At 50.8% G+C, this 18921-nt stretch overlaps 1 protein-coding gene and 1 non-coding gene across 2 annotated transcripts in view; one reads left to right on the top strand and one right to left on the bottom strand.

Moving 5' to 3' along the window:
• Cetp (cholesteryl ester transfer protein) overlaps positions 1–18769 on the top strand; it is a 21132-nt gene extending 2363 nt beyond the window's left edge. The window contains exons 3-16 of the mRNA XM_005345603.2: positions 3482–3616; positions 3720–3790; positions 3998–4085; positions 4677–4746; positions 4922–4982; positions 6719–6810; positions 7866–8045; positions 8727–8777; positions 12462–12629; positions 15559–15626; positions 16203–16236; positions 16638–16707; positions 17993–18078; positions 18538–18769. Coding sequence (XP_005345660.1) covers positions 3482–3616; positions 3720–3790; positions 3998–4085; positions 4677–4746; positions 4922–4982; positions 6719–6810; positions 7866–8045; positions 8727–8777; positions 12462–12629; positions 15559–15626; positions 16203–16236; positions 16638–16707; positions 17993–18078; positions 18538–18612 — 1249 coding nt within the window. The 3' untranslated portion in view covers positions 18613–18769. The remainder of the gene's footprint in view (positions 1–3481; positions 3617–3719; positions 3791–3997; positions 4086–4676; positions 4747–4921; positions 4983–6718; positions 6811–7865; positions 8046–8726; positions 8778–12461; positions 12630–15558; positions 15627–16202; positions 16237–16637; positions 16708–17992; positions 18079–18537) is intronic.
• Positions 368–490, bottom strand: LOC113455991. Its single transcript, XR_003376890.1, has one exon. It is a non-coding gene; the product is annotated as a U6atac minor spliceosomal RNA (small nuclear RNA).
• Positions 18770–18921: the final 152 nt, after the last annotated feature.

Genomic DNA, 18921 nt, shown 5'->3' with positions numbered 1-18921 from the left:
CCTCTCCAGCAAAGGCTATCATTGGGGTTTTTTTATTTTAGCCATTCAATTTTTTTAGCAATCTTTTCTCATTTTACATACCAATCCCAGTTCCCCCTCCCTCCCCTCCTCCCTCTCTTCCCACCTTCCCTCCACTCCCCCCCCCCGCAATCCACTCCTCAGAGAGGGTAAGGATTTCCTTGGGGAGTCAACAAAGTCTGACACATCACTTTGAGGCAGGATCAAGGCCCTCACCCCTCCCTATATTTAGGCTGAGCAAGGTATCCCTCCATAGAGAATGGGCTCCAAAAAGCCAGTTCATACACTAGGGATAAATCCTGGTCCCACTGCCAGTGGCCCCACAGACCGCTCAAGCCACACAACTGTCAAAAAGCAGCAGTTAGGTGCCACGAAGGAGGTGGCAGTGCCTTAACCGAAAATGCGTTGTTAGGCCCAAGGGCCTCTTCCGTCCTTGTCAAGGGGAGTGCTAACCTCTCCTTCCATACAACTCGGTCCTGATGCTTTTTAAGCTGTGTTTTACATTTTCATGATTGCATCTCCCTAAGAGCCCCCCTTTAACAAATAAGAAAAAGCAGACGGGGGTTAGGCTACACACACTGCAGCAGGCACAACTGAGCCGTAAGCTCAGCTCCTCGGACTCAGCTTTCAATGTGTTTAAGGCCCCAAACCCAGGAAGACACTGTTCTTGGACCTTATCTTTATTTTAAAACCAACGTTCTCTTCCGCAGACCCCTAAAACAGACCCAGTACAATGATCAGTCCTATGTTGGAACAGGAACCTGTCCCCTTTTAGAGCCACTAGGGGGTGCTGGCCGTGCTGGAATGACACTCTGAGGACACCTACAGGTGGAGTGAGAGGGACACAGAGGCAGGCAGGGCTCTGTTTGACCTGGAGTGTCAGTTTCTCTTTCTGTGTAGTGAGGACAGTGACATCCGTGTCCTGTGTCACAACAAGCAGTGTCCTGGGAATTGTTAAAAGAGGTACTACCTTACCTGGGCTCTGGTGGCACATGCCTTTAATACCAGCACTCAAGAGGCAGATGCAGGATGATCTCTGTGAATTGAAGGTCACCCTGGTCTACATAGCAAGTTCCAGGACAGCCAGGGCTACACAAAGAAACCCTGTTGAGAGAGAGACAGAGACGGACGGACAGACAGACAGACAGACAGACAGACAGGCAGACAGACAGAAGCTTTAACACATTAACAGTAGTCCAGACCAGACTGCCAGAGAATAGATTTCATTTCTATGTAAGTGTTGCCCACACAAGCAAGGCTAGATAGTAGGGGATCGGGGATTGGGACTGGCTGTGGCTGAAATCACTGCGTTCAATGGAATTCTTCACCCTGTTGCCTATGAAGGGAGCAGAATAAAATGTAATGGGGAAGGAAAGGTCTGGGGAGATGGCTCAGTTTGTAAAATGCCTACCACACATGCAAGAAGATGAGTTCAGATCTCCAGTACCCATGATAAAAGCCAATACAGGGGCATGCACCTGTGTCTTAGTTAGGGATACCATTGCTAAGACAAAACACCATGACCAAAAGCACTTGGGGAGGAAAGGGTTTATTTTGCTTAATTTCCACATCATAGTCCATTAATGAAGAAAGTCAGGGCAGGAACCTAGAGGCAGGAGCTGATGCAGAGGCCACGGAGGGGTGCTGCTTACTGACTTGCTCTTCATGACTTGCTCAGCCTGCTTTCTAATAGAATCCAGGACCACCAGCCCAAGGATAGTGTCACCCACAATGGCCTGGGCCCTCCCTCATCAATCACTAATTAAGAAAATGCCTTATGGGCTTACATACAGCCTGGTCTTTTTGTTTGTTTGTTTTATTTTTCTAGACAGGGTTTCTTTGCATAGCCTTGGCTGCAATCATATGGAGGCATGTTCTCAGTTGAGGCTCCCTTCTCTCTGATGACTCTAGCCTGTGTTAAGTTAGCATAAAACTATCCAACACAACCTGTCAGAAAGATCCCTGGAGCTCACTGGCCAACTAATCTAGACAATTGGTGAGTTCCAGGTTTAGTGAGAGACCCTTGTCTTCTAAACAATGTTGAGAAGACACCTGACATTGATCTCTGGTTTCCGCATATGCATATACATGCACATATGCATGCACGCACTCGAACACACACACCAGATGTGGTGGGAATTCCAGTACTGGGGAACTGAAGACAGGAAGATCCCTGAGGCACAGTGGCCGGCCAGCCTAACCTAGGTGGTAAGTTCAAGGCCAGTGAGAGACTCTGTCTAAAACCAACAAACAAAAAAGGCAGATGGCACCAGAGGTTGTCCTCCGGCCTCCACATTCATACGCATGTCCACATGAACCTGAATACACAGGAACACAGAGAGAGAGAGAGACACACACACACAGTCTCTGTCTCTCTGTCTGTCTCTGTCTCTCTGTCTGTCTCTGTCTCTGTCTGTCTGTCTGTCTCTCTCTCTCTCTCTCTCTCTCTCTCTCTCTCTCACACACACACACACACACACACACACCAGAGAGAGAAAAAAAAATAACAAAAGGCCAAGCAGTAATACCTGGCTTTTCACTGCTAACATATATCCCAGAGGTCTGTATAATGCAGGCTTTGAGGTAGGGCAGGCCTAACATGAAATTGCAGCTCCACAGAAGCCTCTGAAGTCACGCAAACTCTCTGGGCCGCTCTACTTCAGATCGGCACTGCCGCAGTGACCATGTCCTGGCGTGGCTATGACGATGAAGCCAGGACACACGCACAGATACTCAACAGTTCTCCCCCTCAGAGCACACTTCACATCTGTGGCAGTAGGTGGTTCACAAGGTCTCCCCAACAAGGACTAGGTCCCCCTCATCCATTCACTAGTGTCACTTGCAGGAAGCTTCTGTGTTCATTTCTTATTTGCTATCATAATAAGCAGTGTACGTTTGGTGGCTTTAAGCTTATCTTGCAGTTGTAGGACAGGTGTCATTGAGCTACGTTTGAAGTGCTGGCATGAGCATTTCTGAGGTCATAGGGACGTGAGGTACTCTGCCCTGTGCAGTTTCTAGAGGCCACCCCAGCCTAGGCTTCTGACACCTCGCTCTCTAAGAACATCGGGGCTGCATCCTTGCCCATCTTCCCTGGTCACATGTCTGCTCTTGCCTCCCCTTCCCACTGTCTAACAGTGGGACTTGTGATTAACTTACATCCACCCGGGAGACTTAGGGTCCCTCCCACTTTAATGTCCCCACACCTGCATGATCCCCTCTGTGGATTAGGAGATAATTTTTGAGTGGGGGTCTTTTTTCAGTCTTATACCCTCCCCAGCCTCTTAGGCAAAGTGAGGAGCACCTTTGGGTGCTTTTCTGGAGACCCAGGTTCCTGGGAGTTGACTCCAGGGTGCATTTAGCACCAGGACAGTAGGACGGGGCAGGGCCTATTGAGCTTGTGGCGAGGCAGGGACAGCCCCTTCCTGCCCACAGTGCCCCTCCTTACTATCATCTATCCTCACAGCATCCAGATCAGCCACCTGGCCATTGCCAGCAGCCAGGTTGAGCTGGTGGAGGCCAGATCTGTCGACATCTTCATTCAGAATGCCTCCGCGACCTTCAAGGGGACCCTGAACTACGGCTACAAGGGCGCCTGGGGGTGAGCATTCCCAGTAGCTGTTGAACCACTTGCTGGCTTCTCTGTGACAATAAAGGAGCACAGGGACATTTTAGTGAGGGTGTTGGGCCCTGGTTTTTTGCAGGTTGAACATTGAGCAGTCCATCGACTTTGAGATTGAGTCGGCCATCGACCTCCAGATCAACACGCAGCTGAGTATGCTGGCTCCTCTGGGAAGGTGGGAGGGACCAGGCTCAGGGATGGACGACCAAAGAGATGGGTGCTCTGAGGCCTCTGGAGGGACAAACTGGGAAAGCTTGCAGGACAGGAAGCCCAGAGCTAGCCCGGCTTCTGGCTCCCTGACTGCCTATGGGTGCTGGCCGGTAGCCCAGGCTGCCTTCATGAGTGTTGGGTTCTCTGCAGCCTGTGATTCTGGCAGTGTGAGGACTAATGCCCCCGACTGCTCCATCTCCTTCCATAAGCTGCTCCTGCACCTCCAAGATGAGCGTGAGTAAGTCACCATCTCCGGGAACCCCTTCTTATTCCCCAGTGCTGTTAGTGCGTCCCCTCCTCGGAGATGTCATTTCCAGTTCCTTCCCATTAGTGGGCCCTTAAAACTCAACAACAGCCACAGCTCCATTTGCTGAGAATGCTTTATGGGATAAAGAGCGTTCTAAGCTCATTGCACAGAGAGGATCGCAAGGTTCAGAGAAGCCCCAGGATCCCAATCAATAACAAGTGTGGATAGCGGAGGGGAGCTGGTGTCTGGGCACTGGAGAGCGCTATCTCTCAGCCCTTCAGCAAATGGGTTCATGCATGGATGCAGACTCCAGCATGTCCACATGCACGGAAGGTAAAGGTGTGATAGACAGGAAGTAGGCCCTCCAGGGAAAGCCTACCTCAGCAGTGGGGTTGACACTCGGGTTCCAGACCTTCTGAGTCCAGTGTTCTCCGCTGTGAAGTAGGGATGCTCATGTCTAGTTCATGAGCTCTTGGAGGATTCCGAGGGCAGGGCAGCCCTGGATGCTGCTCAGCATACAGTAGGTGCCCAGCGCATGCACGTGACTATGTGGAGACCCACTGTGATGCTTGGTCCCCTCAGGCCTGGGTGGATCAAGCAGCTGTTCACAAATATCATCTCCTTCACCCTGAAGCTGATCCTGAAGGCACAGGTAGGTGAAGCCAGACCAGTGTTGAGCCCGGGAACCAGGTTTCCTCCTCTCCCGGCTCCCCACCACCTGACCCATTCCCAGTGCATCCGCTCAGACACAGCTGGAAAGAGGTACTGCCTGCCTCTTCTCTGGCCTCTTCGCCTGCCTGATCAACAGCTTGAGCTGTCTACTCCAGGTCTGCAAGGAAATCAACGTCATCTCCAACATCATGGCTGACTTTGTCCAGACCAGGGCTGGTGAGTTCTGTCCTCGTGGTTTATTGTGGGACATCGGGACAGACACTCCTTTATGTGACTTTTGTTGACCCTAGAGTCACTTCCTTTTGGATTTACAACTTTTTAAGCTGCCCTTGCGTAAGACACTGAACCTCTGAGACTCAGTTTCCCTGTTGGTAATAGAGAGATGATAACAGCATCTTACCCCACAGGGTAGCAAGGAAATTGACTGAAAAACAAATGGGAATTCAAAAAATACAAGACAGCAGCTGGGCCGTTGCCAGTGCTTATTGTCACAACTAGATTTATCAGCCTCCCGGTCTCCCAAGGCTAAGCACAGCAGCAACTACGCATTCAGCAGAAAACAATGAATGGTGAGAAGGAGATCTCACCGAGGGGGCTACAATCTCACCTTACCTTCCCACCAGTCCTAGAGCCAGGGGGGAGCTCCCACACGGCTGTGTAACGTGGAAGTAACCATTGAGACTGTAGTGCCCTGTAAGGACATTCCTTATGTCACTGGGAGGAACGGAGAGAGAGGACTGGATACTGTAAGGATTGGGCAGTCCTGTCCTGTCTGGTACCAACAAACAGAGCCACCGTTAGTGACCTACTTCTCACCAACAGTCGGCTTCTAGCTAGGCAGTCCTCCTAGTCTTGTTTTACTGATGATGACTGGTTTTTAAGCTGACAGGACACTCCCCACACTCCAAGCAAGAAGTGGAGGAGAGGATTCAAACAGCTGGTCCTTTAGCAATTGATCACTGGGCCTGGCCACACAGTCCTTGCTCCCTGAATAAGGGCAATAAATGCAGCCAAGCTCCAGGTCAAGTGGGGACCTCTGAAGGATGAGTTAGGAGGGGAGACCTCCACACAGCCCCAGGTGTCCCGGGCAGCATCCTAGCCTTCTGTCCAGGATGCAGAGTAGCCACACAGTGTGGGAGAGCCAACTGCCTTCCCCACCACCTGGATTAGGAGCCTTCCTGCTTCTGTGAAACACGGGGTGGTCCTGTCCATCAGGGAGAAGTGGAGGTGGGACAGAGACACAGAGCTCAGCTGGGCTAGGAGGTCACAGTTCCATACCAACTAATGGGGACTAGTGGCTATAGAGCCCCTGGGGACTGCAGATGCATCAGTGGTTTTTGTCAGCTGTAGCTGTGGGAGAAGATTAGAAGATTAGAATCGGCCGGGCGGTGGTGGCACACGCCTTTAATCCCAGCACTCAGGAGGCAGAGGCAGGTGGATCTCTGTGAGTTCGAGACCAGCCTGGTCTACAAGAGCTAGTTCCAGGACAGGCTCCCAAGCCACAGAGAAACCCTGTCTCGAAAAAACCAAAAAAAAAAAAAAAAGAAGAAGAAGAAGAAGAAGATTAGAATCGTTCACAGTGTTGCAAGCTCGCTCGCTCACACTTTGGCACAAATGAATTAAATGAACACAGCCCTGAGACAGGTGCCATCCTCAGAGGTGAGGACAGGGTCCCTAAGAGGGTTAGGTCATCATCGGCTGCCGCCACTCCCAGTTTGAGTCTGGGGTTACAGCCTGCGCCTGAACTCTGAACCCTTCTGCCTCAAGGCCTTCCTCAGCGTGAAGCTGCCCAGACAGACAGTCGCTGAGAGAAAAGAGTAGAATAGGTTCCACCCTTGGTTCTGGGACTGTTCCACAGAGGGGAGCTTTTCTCTGAAGCACTTAGGAGCAAAGAACCCCTCAACCAGGGCCAGCCCCATCCACAGGTCCATCTGACCCCTGCTTCCCCACAGCCAACATCCTCTCAGATGGAGACATTGGGGTGGACATTTCCTTAACGAGATCACCCGTCATCACGGCCACCTACCTTGAGTCCCATCATAAGGTAGGCACATAAAGAGGGGGCAGGACTTCTCCTGTTGTACTCTCGGGTTTGGTCCTTACCCTCCACTTCCTTCCCCTAACTTTCATTCCATGGAAGTCAAATGTCCCTCACCACACCTCTGTAAGACATTTTATGATTCGGACAGAAAAGCTGGACCTCGGTCCTTGTGCCCCATACCCTGATCAGCACTGACGCCATTACAAAATGTTTATTTGCCTTCTGGCCTCCCAAACACTAGCCACTGCTCCCATAGGATCTGACGAAAACCCTGGGCTCCTATGACCTGAGACATGGGTCGTACTATTATAACAGAGACCCAAGAGAACAGCTTGACGCTCACAGCTAATCAGCTTCCTCTGGGAACGGCCTGGGGGTTCTGGCCGATGCAGATGCGTCTGGCCGATGTGTCGGTGTGCACAACACAGCTATATTGTGACTGAATACTACACCCACTCTTTTCACACCCTACGGGCCTGGCCTTAATTAAATGGTCATCTAGCTGAGAAGGTCATTCCATGGAACTGTGAACCTGACTAAGGTCTGGGTGTTACAGAACTCTGAGAGTCACCAATCATCTCTCCAAGGGGGCTTGTCCCTGGGAAAGTGACCAAAAGGAACACTTCAGGGGGGTGTGGATGCCCATGAAGACCCTCCACCACATGTGGTTGGCTGTTGTCAGTGGGCACGAACTGCTAGTGACTCATCTTCCTCACTCTGTTGGCTGGGGCTAGTGGCCATGGACTGTCAGCTCCCTGAAGGCACAGGGGTGGTAGCCAGGGTAGGAACATAGAGACCACAGTCCAGCTGCTCTGACTGCCATCTTTGGTGGAGTGCCAGCCTGGGAAGTTGTGACCAAGCCCACCTGACACCTCACCCTGTGCTAGGAGCCTATCGGGCACTTTAGCTGTAGCCGCTGAGTGCAGGTGTTCCTCAGTTTCCCCATCTATCTTCGACTAGACGCTTTGCCTTCCAAAGCTCCACTCTACTCCCTGAGCCCGGCTCCTGAGCCTGGCAGGGCTAAGGAGAAGAGCACCAAGTATACCAGTTTCTTCCAGGGCCATTTCATCTACAAGAACATCTCCGAGGTGCGCCCCCTCCCTTCCTTCTCACCCACGCTGCTGGGGAACACCCGAATGCTCTACTTCTGGTTCTCTGAGCAAGTCCTTGACTCCCTAGCCAAGGTCGCCTTCCAGGATGGTCGCCTCCAACTCAACCTGTCAGAGGCAGAGCTCAGGGTAAGGGGCTGGTTGGACTGCCATGTGTGTGAAGGTCTATATGCATTCATCCCCACCCAGGGTTGGGGAGAGCCTAAAGGGAACTTTGGGTGTCGGTCAGAGGAGCCATGAACCACCGAAGCTGCAGCCATAATATATATTCTAGCATTTTTTTGGTGCCCACTATGTGTGGTGTAAAAGAGTCACTGATCAATGAAACAGTAAACAGGCAGATATTTTTGGCACATCGTGATTATGCAAATTACCTGCTGTTAGCATCGCTGATGCTGCCATTTTTGTAGCACTGGCTGCAGGTGAGTAGGGTTGCCACTCTGTGTATGCAAAAGCGTTCAGCCAAAAATAAGAAATCCAAAGAAGCCTGAGAGGATAGGTAGCTTATCCTCGACAGCTCAAGAGGTGACTCACAAGCCAGCACCTTCCACGGCTGCTTAGCTGGTTTACAGCCCACACCTGCCTGTGAATTAATGGAGGGGGGGACTGGGCTCCTACAGGGAAGACAGCAAGGCCCTGCAGCCTGGGTGTCACAAGCCTCCAGCTAGGTCAGGATTTCTTATACTATACCCTTCCCTGATCTAATCTGGGGGTTGAGTTTCAGGACGGGTCCAATCCAGGACGTTGCACCCCAACTCTGAAGTGTCTTTCTGAGGAGTAACCCCATCCTCACTAACCTTTCTCTTGTAGGCAGTGCTAGAGACTTGGCACTTCAACCCTAAGCGGGAAATTGTTCCGGAGGTAAGATCTTGTTACTTGGGGTTTTGCTTATGCACCCCGATCCTGCCCCTACTTCAGGAGCTCCCCTATCCCCAGCCATTCTCATCAATGGGGACACACATATGAGCAAGGACAAGCTCCTGGGTGTCCAGTCTGAGCTAAGGCTGTCTACCTATCATCTCATTTGGAACTTCGTAGAGCCCTGAGAGCCTGACACTGTTCTGAGCAACATTCTCCCACTGGACAGACTAGTGAATGACAGGGCAGCCTGTGAGCCATGATGACTCTAAAGATTATACCCCGTACCCCTGCTCCATACCGAGTCCACAGGGTGGAGGGTGGAGGGTGGAACCCAGGATTAGCTCCAGGCTCTCTCAGGGGGCCTGGACATTAGGCTGTGACTACTCACTACTGACTCTGGACCCAGCCTCGGAGTGTGCTCTCTGAACGTCACAGCTTTCCCTCTGCTGAGCGGTGATGATATCTATAAACCTGTTTCTCAAGGCAAGGCCCTAATCTTGAAGGGACAAAAGCCCTGTCTGGGTAAACTCCTCCAGCCTTCTCATGGACTCACTCCCCACCTGTTGGAGGGAGGCCACTTGTTCGTTCTGGCTGCCCAGAACTGAAATAATCACACAGAAACTGTTATAATTAAATCACTGTTTGGCCCATTAGCTCTAACTTCTTATTGGCTAACTCTTGCATATTAATCTAACCCATTTCTATTAATCTGTGTATCGCTATGTAGCAGTGGCTTACTGGGTAATGTTCTGTCCCACTCTGGTGGGGCTACATGGCTTCTCTCTGACTCCACCCTTCTTTCTCCCAGCATTCAGTTTAGTTTTCCCCACCTAGCTAAGTTCTGCCCTGCTATAGGTCCAAAGCAGTTTCTTTATTCATTAATGGTAATCACAGCGTGCATACAGAGGGAAATCCCACTTCACCCACCCACTGTGGTGGTTGCTTGGGTATTTTCACACCACCCTAAATTTTTCAGGTGCTCTCCCAGCTTCCCGCCCCCTCCCTTTCCACAAACTCAGTAACTCTCTGTAACTGCTTCTCCCAGAGTGGCCCCAACAGAGCTCCCTCCTGCTGCTGTCCCAACTCACCCCCTCCTGCTCCTTCTTGGGTGTCTTCCAGGCCTAGCAGTGACAGCCCTTCCTTTCTGAAATTCCTGTCTTTTCTTCCCAGCCTAGGCTGCTTCTTCCTTCCAGAGATGCAACTCAGAACACAGGCAAACCTCTGATTTGTCCTCCCTCATCCCCACCCCAAGCGCCATCATGACATCCATGCTACTGTAGAGTTAGTCTATCCACTTCTCTTGGTTCCCATTCCCAACCCCGGGCCCAGCTACTGTGGGGGTCTCTGCAACCTCAACAGGAACAGGCTGCAGAGAGATGAGCCGCGGGAGGCAAGAAGACAGTTCAGTTCAACACAACTCAGTAGCCATTGTTGGTACAAACTTCTGGAGTCTGTCCCTGAGGGTTTATTTTAGGCATCTTCAAGCATGGCACAATCTAGTGGAAACTATTCTGCTGCTAATTAACTCAATTCCACGCGCACAACAAAGCATACATAAATCTCCTTGAGCGAAGTAAGTTAAACCCAGGCCAGACGAGGCTTGGTTCTGTAAATTGAGGGGAAAAGCATGATGTGGTATGTATTTATGTTAAATGTTCAGCTCAGGAAGTCCTGCGCCTTGCCAGACAGAATCACAAATGCATCCTTTAGTCCTGGCTTTCACGGATTGTGCTTTGCTCCGTTTACTTCCTGTGTGGCTACTATCGTCGCTGCTGTTGTCTGAGGACAGGGCTTCACCATAAAGAAGGCTCGTGCTAGCCTCAAATTTTGCATGTAGCCGAGGCTGCTCTCCGGTTTTTGACCTTGCTGCCGCTGGGATTGCAAGTGTTCACCACCATGCTTGGACCCTCCTCGTCTGCACCTCTACGCCACTTGAATCTCCACGTGGTTTCCTCCATGTGGTTTCCTTTGGCAAGGGTAGTCTCAGTATCTCTCCCACAGACAGGAAATGTCTTGCTCCCAGCTGTACACCTCACCAATTTCAGAGAACACCAAAGCTCAGGGACGCACACCTCAGTGCCATACCCTCTACGGTGTCCCGGGGCTTCGCTGCATACAGCTTCACCCCTCAACTGAGTCCCAGCTTCACTTCTCAGCTGGGTCCCCGGAAAGCCTGTCTCCAGAACCTAGGATTGAGTTCAGCTTTGTGTTAGGTAAAGCTTCTTATTTGGGGCACTCACTGGCCTAGTGGAGCATTTGGGAGAAGCTGCTGGCCCAGTCCCATTGGCTGCGGGTTCTGCAGCTCTGCTCAGCTGACCAGCCCCCTGCCTTCCTTGCGTGAGCAAAGCTCCACCCACAGGGCCTTTGCTGGCTCTTCCGTCCTCCCTCCCCCTCTCGCACCTGATTCTTTTCAGTCTATGGGGTGGGCCTCTCCCACCTCCTGGTCTAAGTCAGATCCTTTGTCCAAGACTCTTGTACCCTGAGCCTGGTCCCTCTCCCCTTTCACATACTCTAATTGTAATTGTACGCTTCGTTTGGGGATTCTAGAACTAGTGCTGGGCTTTGCTGGTAGAGACCAGGTGTGTTTGGCTCTCTGCTTGAATCCAGTTCCTGATCAGAGCTGAAGTTAGTAAGGTTCCCACAAATATCATTAGAAACAACAGCAGGCTGTTAAAGTCTTTCCCTCCCTCCCTCCCTCCTCTCTCTCTCTCTCTCTCTCTCTCTCTCTCTCTCTCTCTCTCTCTCTCTCTCGTGTGTGTGTGTGTGTGTGTGTGTGTGTGTGTGTGTGTGTGTGTGTGTTGTGTTTTCCAGACAGGGTTTCCCTGTGTAGCTCTGACTGCCCTGGAACTCGTTCTGTAGACCAGGCTGGCCTCGAACTCAGACTCACCTGCCTCAGCCTTCTGAGTGCTGGGATTACGAGCATGTGCCACCATATCAGGCTTAAAAAAAGGCAACCCTTCCCCCCCCAAAAAAACACCTCTTTATTCTTTTCGTCACCTCAGCTGGGTCCGCAGTAAACACCTCTTTATTCTTTTCGTCGCCTCAGCCGGGTCCGCAGCAGGACCAGCTCTCGGCTCTGTATGTTGCTGATTTCATTTATTCTCCACTGCTGTCATCCCTATTTCACAGATCAGGAAAAGTGAGGCCCACCAAGCTAAGTGACTATGTCCCTCTCATGCCCCTGGAGGTGGCAGAGAAGCAGCAGTATTTGCTGTCCCCCATACAGATAACAAAACCGAGGGCCTGAGGGGGGGCAAAAGTCTTAACTTATTCTAATTTTTAATGTATACTTACTTTCATGTATGTGAGCGTTTTCCCTGCATGTTTGTATGTGTGCCACATATGTGCCTGGTGCCCACAGATTTCAGAAGAGGGAGTGAGATCCCCTGGAATGGAATTACAGACTGATGTGAGCCCATATAGGTGCTAGGAATCAGGTCAGGGTCCTCTGGAAGAGCAGCCAGCTCTCTTAACCGCTGAGCCATCTCTCCAGCCAAGCGCTAATGTCTTGCCGTGTCACTGTTAAGTGAGTATTGAGGTGCAGCTCAGAGCCTGAGCCACTGCCCCAAGCTGTTTATACTCACCCGGAACTCCAGCCAGTCTGATCCCTCCAGCCTCCGAGGGCAGTAGCCACAGCCCTTCTGATGGTTTCTTCTGTTCCATGGGATCCCCGTCTCTCCACAGCTGTTCAGTGGCTCCCTCACTAGCCCCGGCCGAGTCACCGTCCACTGCCCGAGGAGGCCCACAATCTCCTGCCAGAACAAAGGTGTCGTGGTCAGTTCTCCTGTAGTGATGGAATTTATCTTCCCACACAAAGATGGGCAAGACTCCGTAGCTCACACTTTCGAAGAGGTGAGATGGGTGCAGGGGTTTGGAGCACCAGCTGCCGTCTAAATTTATCGATTCTTTCCACCACCTCTGCCGGGATTCACTGTTTCCTACCCATGGCTCATGTTCATCAAAACTGTGGGACCTGAGCCAGGAGGTGGTCGACAAGATGTTCCAGCTTTACTGGTCCTCCCCTAAGCGGAGCACTGACACACAGATATTTGTCATTTAGGTCTCAGACTGTCACCATCTGCCTCTGTCCACATCCTCTCAGATCATATGGATTTTCTGTGTCCCATGTTGTGGGTTTTAGGAAAAAAGCATAGTGTGTGTACATGCTGGCCTTGTCACTGAGATTCCCATGTAAGGCCAGGGTGGCACCACAATCAAGGACACACTGACATTTCTCCTTGTGTCACAGCCACATAAAACAAGGCCAGGACTGGTGACCAAGCCCCCTCTGAGTGGCTACATTTCATAAACTCAGAAACATGAACGTGGATGCTAGGATAGTTGTAATGAAGGCGCTGAGGGTTAGTCTGGTTTCCTCAGTGTTTTCTAGTAGCTCAGTCTCTAAAGATAGCAGGCAGGATGTCTACTCCTATAATCTCACTGTTGGAAGGCTAGGCTAGCATTGTGCATTAAAGATAATCCTGGGCTAACAGGGGACCCTGACTGGGAAAAAAAACATACCCCCAAATCAAAAAATGCCCCCCCCATCCTAAAGGCAAAAGTAGTGAAGCCCATCACAGAAATGCCGACATTTGAAAGAAGAAGCTCAATGACACACAGGCCCAGGGCCCAGGACCGCACCCCATCTCCATGGAGACAGATGGTTTCCTTCTGACAAGTTCCTCAAAAACAGCATATAACTCCTTAGTTATATGCTTTAATCTCATAAAAGTACTTCAATTAGGCCAAAGAGACGACTCAGTTCAGTTCTTGGGACCCACACAGCGGAAGGTGAAAATCAGCGGGTGGGGGTTACTCTCTGACCTGCCACGTTCATAATGTCCTACACACGGACGAACATGCATCATATAAACAAAAACGAGATGAAATTTTAAACGTTTGGTGCACTTGTGCACACATACACACACGCAGACACACAGACACGGACACAGACACAGACACGCACACAGACACACACACACAGACATACAGAGAAACACACACACACAAAGACACACAGAGAAATATGCACACACACAGACACAGACATGCACACAGACATACACAGACATGCACACACACAGGCACACAGAGAAATATGTGCGCGCACACACATAGACAGACAGACATGCACGCAGACACACAGAGACACACAGAAATACACACACAGCGGCACAGAGAAATACACACACAGACATACACAGACATGCACACACACAGGCACACAGAGAAATACGCACACAGAGACACACACAGACACACAGAGAAATACACACACCTGCATTTCCAACTCACTCCTTGTTCTTAATGCTGGGGCTCCTGACCAAGGGAACAGTCCTGGAGATGCAGCTATCCAGGGTCCTGGATCTCCAGAGTGTGAAAATGCAAACACATTGGCTGCTTGCAGAGAATGCCTCAGCTCTCCTGAAGGATGGCTATGCTTTGGAGGTGGAGGATGGAAGCGGTTTGCGAAAGTCTTGGTGATTGGTCATTTCAGACCTACCAGGAAGAAGCAGTTGGGTGTGTGAACAGGACCAGGGTCCTACATCCAAAGCCTCAGGTGCTGGGCAACTTTCTTCAGTTTTGCCTTTTCAATTCCCTCCTCTGCTGTGGAACTTAGGATCTGTGCATCCTTGGCAGATGCTCCCTGACAGAACTCCTCCAGCCTTATCCCCACCCCACCCCTGCCCCACTTCATCTGTGTTTATGTGATACATTCATATGTATGTGCTCCTGTGTGTACACGTGTGTGCACACCCAGATGCTGGAGGTGACACTGGGTATTTTCTCTACAGCTCTGCGCCATTTTCTTCCTTTTCTTTTGGTGGTTTATTTTGGTTTTTTGAGAAAAGAGTCATACTATATGGCTCTGACTGGCCTAGAACCCAGAGATCTGCCTGCCTCTGTCTCCAGAGCACTAGAGTTAAAAGTGTATGCCACCACACCTGGCTTGTATCTTATTTTTTTGAAGCAGGGTCTCTCACTGAATCTAGAGCTTGCAAAGATAGCAGGCCCCAGAGCTCTGCCCTCCCCGGTGCTGGGATTAAAGGCACATACTACCACCACCCAGCTCCAGGCCCTGCTTTGAATGTGGGAGCTAAGGATCAAACTCTGCCCCTCATGTTTGCTCTCTAAGCGCTTCACCAACTGAGTCACCTCCCCAACAGCATCCCCAACTTTTTGTTTTGTTTTGTTTTTCGAGACAGGGTTTCTCTGTCGCTTTGGAGCCTGTCCTGGAACTAGCTCTTGTAGACCAGGCTGGCTTCAACCTCACAGAGACCTGCCTGCCTCTGCCTCCTGAGTGCTGGAATTAAAGTCATGTGTCACCACCTCCTGGCTTTTTCCTGTTTTGTTTTGTTTTTTTAAATGCCATTGCTTTATAGGATGTATTTGATGCAAAAATGTCTCATATTGCCATCTTAGTTAACTCTCTAAAATAGTTTCTTTTAGTTCTTCTCTTTGAAGTCCTTTTCTGCTCTCCGGACACCACAGAGGCTATTGCTGGCTTTTTATCCTGTAAATTTATGTTTTCTTTCGTCATTCATGTTTGTGTTTTATCTCCATTTGCAGTGCTGAGGATGGAACCTGGGGCAGGCCAGGCAAGCCGTCTATCACTAAGCCATGTCTCCAGCCTTCCATTAGTTTTCAGAAGACCAGCGGCTCAGCCTGCTCCCATTGTTCCTCAGGACCCCTGTTCCTCATGCCTCTCTGTGCAGGGCAGAGAGTAGAGAGCTCTGCTTCCAGGAGGGCCCGGCTCAGAGCTTCTTCTTTCTCTCCCCAGGATATTGTTGCTACCGTTCAGGCCTCCTACTCCAAGAAAAAGCTCTCCTTAAGCCTTGTGGATTTTCAGTATGTCTTCTGGCTCGGGGGGGAAAAGGGTAGACTAGGCAAGCATGTCTTGACCCTGTGATGTCAAGCCGGGGGCTAGGACCTGGGTGGGGTGGTGGGGGTCTGTGGCTGGTTCCTTTGAGAACTTAGGAGCCCTCCCTAGTGTCAGCATCGGAAGGAAGAAGAATCACTGTGGAGAAAGGGCCTGGCCTGGCCTGACCCGTGCGAAGGCTGGGTGGCTGAGAAGCAAATAGAGAGAGAGGGTTCTGAAGGGTAGAGGCCTTGGGCATAAGAGAGGAGCACAGAGAAAGGAAGATGCTGTGGTTCCAGTCCGAAGCAGGACTAGATTTCCACCCCCTCCTTTTCTCTTTGTGTCTGTGGTTGGGTGCTGAGGATGAAGCTGGAGGCCTTTGGTGTGCTAAGCAAGTGTTCCACGGATGAGTTATGCTTCACGCCATTGCTTTTTTGGAGACAGGATCTTGTTGTATATCCCAGGCTGTCTAGGAAAGAGTGCTAGGTTATGGGTATATGTCAACATGTTCGATTAATATGAAGTTGTTCTAACTTTCCGTTTCCTCCTCCTTTCTCTTGTTTCAGGATTAAACCAAAGACTTCCTCCAACATGGCTGAGGTAGGTAGTCTTGGAAGAAACAAGTTCTGGGGGAAAGCAGGTGGAGGATGTAAAAAAAAAGGGGGGGCAATATAACTCTTCTGGGTCTCTTGTGTAACTTTTCTCCTGCTCTCTGCCAGAAGGAACATTGTTTTTACAGAAATGGGATTGATCGGGGGAGACTTAAATTAGAAGGCAGGGGAATGCTGGATAGGTAGCCTCTCCTGGAGGCCAGTTTCCCTTCTGTGGAATGGGATAACAGCCACAGCCTAGAAGAGAGCTCTGGGAAGGAGCCGAGCGTCTTGGTTCAGATGTACATTCTTATGGGCTGTGAATGAGCGCGTGTTGAGGCTTTGTGGCCATCTGCCTCATGGTCACCTCTGTGATCTGAAGAGCATTCACCATGGGCCTCTGATCGACAGAGCTCCAAGTCCATCCAGAGCTTCCTGCAGTTGGTGGTCTCTACAGTAGGCGTCCCCGAGGTCATGTCTCGTAAGTGTGGGGCCCAGGAAAGGAGGGGTGGGTGTCTGGCTTTACCTTGTTCCCACTTCTAGATTGTTCATTGCAGAGAGCCCTCCCAAACAGAGCCTGAAGTACTTCTCTCAAACCATTGGGTGTCCGCAGTCTCTTCCCAGGTGGCACTGTGTAATGAGATCAGATCCACAGACCCCTGATTCTGGCTCTCACTGACAGCATTGTCTCTGCCTTCTCACTGTTGGCTAAATCCACTTTAGGAACCCAGTTCTCAGCCAGGTGTGGTGGTGCACACCTTTAATCTCAGTGCTTGGAAGGTAGAAACATGTAGATCTTCTTGGGCTTGAGGTCAGCCTGGTCTGAATAATGAGTCCCAGGACACTCAGGACTATGTAGAGAGACCTTGTCTCAAAAGAGCAAAAGATAAAATAAAAATAAGAACACAGGTCTCCCAGTGGCAACTGGATATGTCAGGAAAAAAAAAATCCTGACAGCTGGAGGTAGCCACTTAGTGGGAGCCCAGGGTAAACCTCAGTTTCCCTTCCTATAAAATGAGATTTACTGATCCCCAGATTACCTGAGAACCCTGACAGTGTAGGATCTCTGTTGGTTTGTAGCGACTCCAATGGTAGCCTCTCACACAGGGGTATGTAGAAAGGCACCTTAAAAGAGGCCCTGTGAGGAACTGTGTTCTCGTCCACACAAGGAGGCATAGTTCGGCTGCACCCTCACTCTGAATATCTGCTGATCTACACGTCTTTGGTAGACACAGAAAGAAGAGAAACTATGTGTCTGGTCTCTTTCTCAGCCTCAGTTTCCCCCACCAATATGGTTATGCTAAAGCTATAGGAACACTGGATATGATGGTGCAGGCCTGTCGTGACATCTATCTGGGAGGCCAAGGCAGGAGGAGGATCGCAAAAGGAGCAAACCCCTGTCTGAGTTATGCAGCAAGTTCAGGCATTGCCTGAGCAACTTAGTGTGACCTAGGAGAGAGAGGGAGACCAGTACTGTGAGGCCCCAGGTTCAATCCCAGTACTCTAGAAACTAGAAAATAAATGAATCACAGACAGTGGAATAGACGGATGGAGAGATTTTCTGTGTGGCTGCAAAGTACTGAGAAGCTCCGGGTATGAGGAGTGATGACTAGGGAGAGGCAGCTGCAGCAGGGTGACTGAGAGAGGCTCACAGAACACCATCAGTGCCAGCCTTTCCCTCTGGGGCTACCTAGATGCTCCAACCTGGGCCTGGGGCTGGGTCCTGCTTCCCCAAAAGAGCTGACTTGGCTCCTTCCCCTGCCTAGGGCTGGAGGTGGCCTTGACAACCCTCATAAACAGCAAAGGCCTGGACCTTTTCGACATCATCAACCCTGAGATCATCACTCATGATGTGCGTATGGAGTCGTCCATAGCCCCATCTCTTGGACAGACAGTCAGATAATGTTCACATTTGATTTCTATTGCTGGGATAAAACACTGGCCAAAAGCAGCTAGGAAGAGGAGAACTTGATTTCAGTTTACAGCCCATCACAGGGGGACGTCAGGGCAGGGACTTGAGGCAGAAACCCTGGAGGGATGCTGTTTGCTGGGTCACTCAAGCCCTTGCTTAGGTAACTGTTTTACATAGCCCGGAACTACTCACCCAGTGCTGAGCCAACTTACATCAATTAACCATCAAGACAGTGCCCCACCCCCTACCCAGACATGTCCACATGCTAACCTGATCTAGGCCAGTCCTGGGTGAGATTTCTCTCAGATGACTCTAGACTCAGAGTGTTTGGTAGCTACTAGAAAGCATCTCTCTCCTGATGGCTCAGGAGCCAGCACAGCCTGCCCCTGTCTCCTGCAGGGCTTCCTGCTGCTGCAGATGGACTTTGGCTTCCCAGAGCACCTGCTGGTGGACTTCCTGCAGAGCCTGAGCTAGGAGGCGTGGCGGGGCTGGGATCAGAAGCGTGTGCCCAGCTTACAATGGGACCAGAACATCCGAATGCTGGCATCTCTCGTGTGTGGCTCAGAGAGGGCAAGGAGATGGGGACTGGATCCCTGCTTCCCCAGTTATTAGGGCTGCTGCCATTAAATGCTCTATGCAGGATCTGAGAATGTCCTTCTTGGGAAGAGGAACAAGGGGGCAGAGGATGGGAGGGACATATCTTACCCATTATGTCCATGTGTCGAGCCAATCTGTGACAGTGCCCTGTGGTAGGTGCCCCTGCTTGCAGCTCTCCAGAGCCAG

The sequence above is a fragment of the Microtus ochrogaster genome, chromosome 4 (assembly GCF_000317375.1).
Source record: "Microtus ochrogaster isolate Prairie Vole_2 chromosome 4, MicOch1.0, whole genome shotgun sequence".
Classification (NCBI taxonomy): Eukaryota; Metazoa; Chordata; class Mammalia; order Rodentia; family Cricetidae; genus Microtus; species Microtus ochrogaster.
Note: the sequence above shows the minus strand (reverse complement) of the source record. Positions and strands in the feature narration are given on the sequence as shown.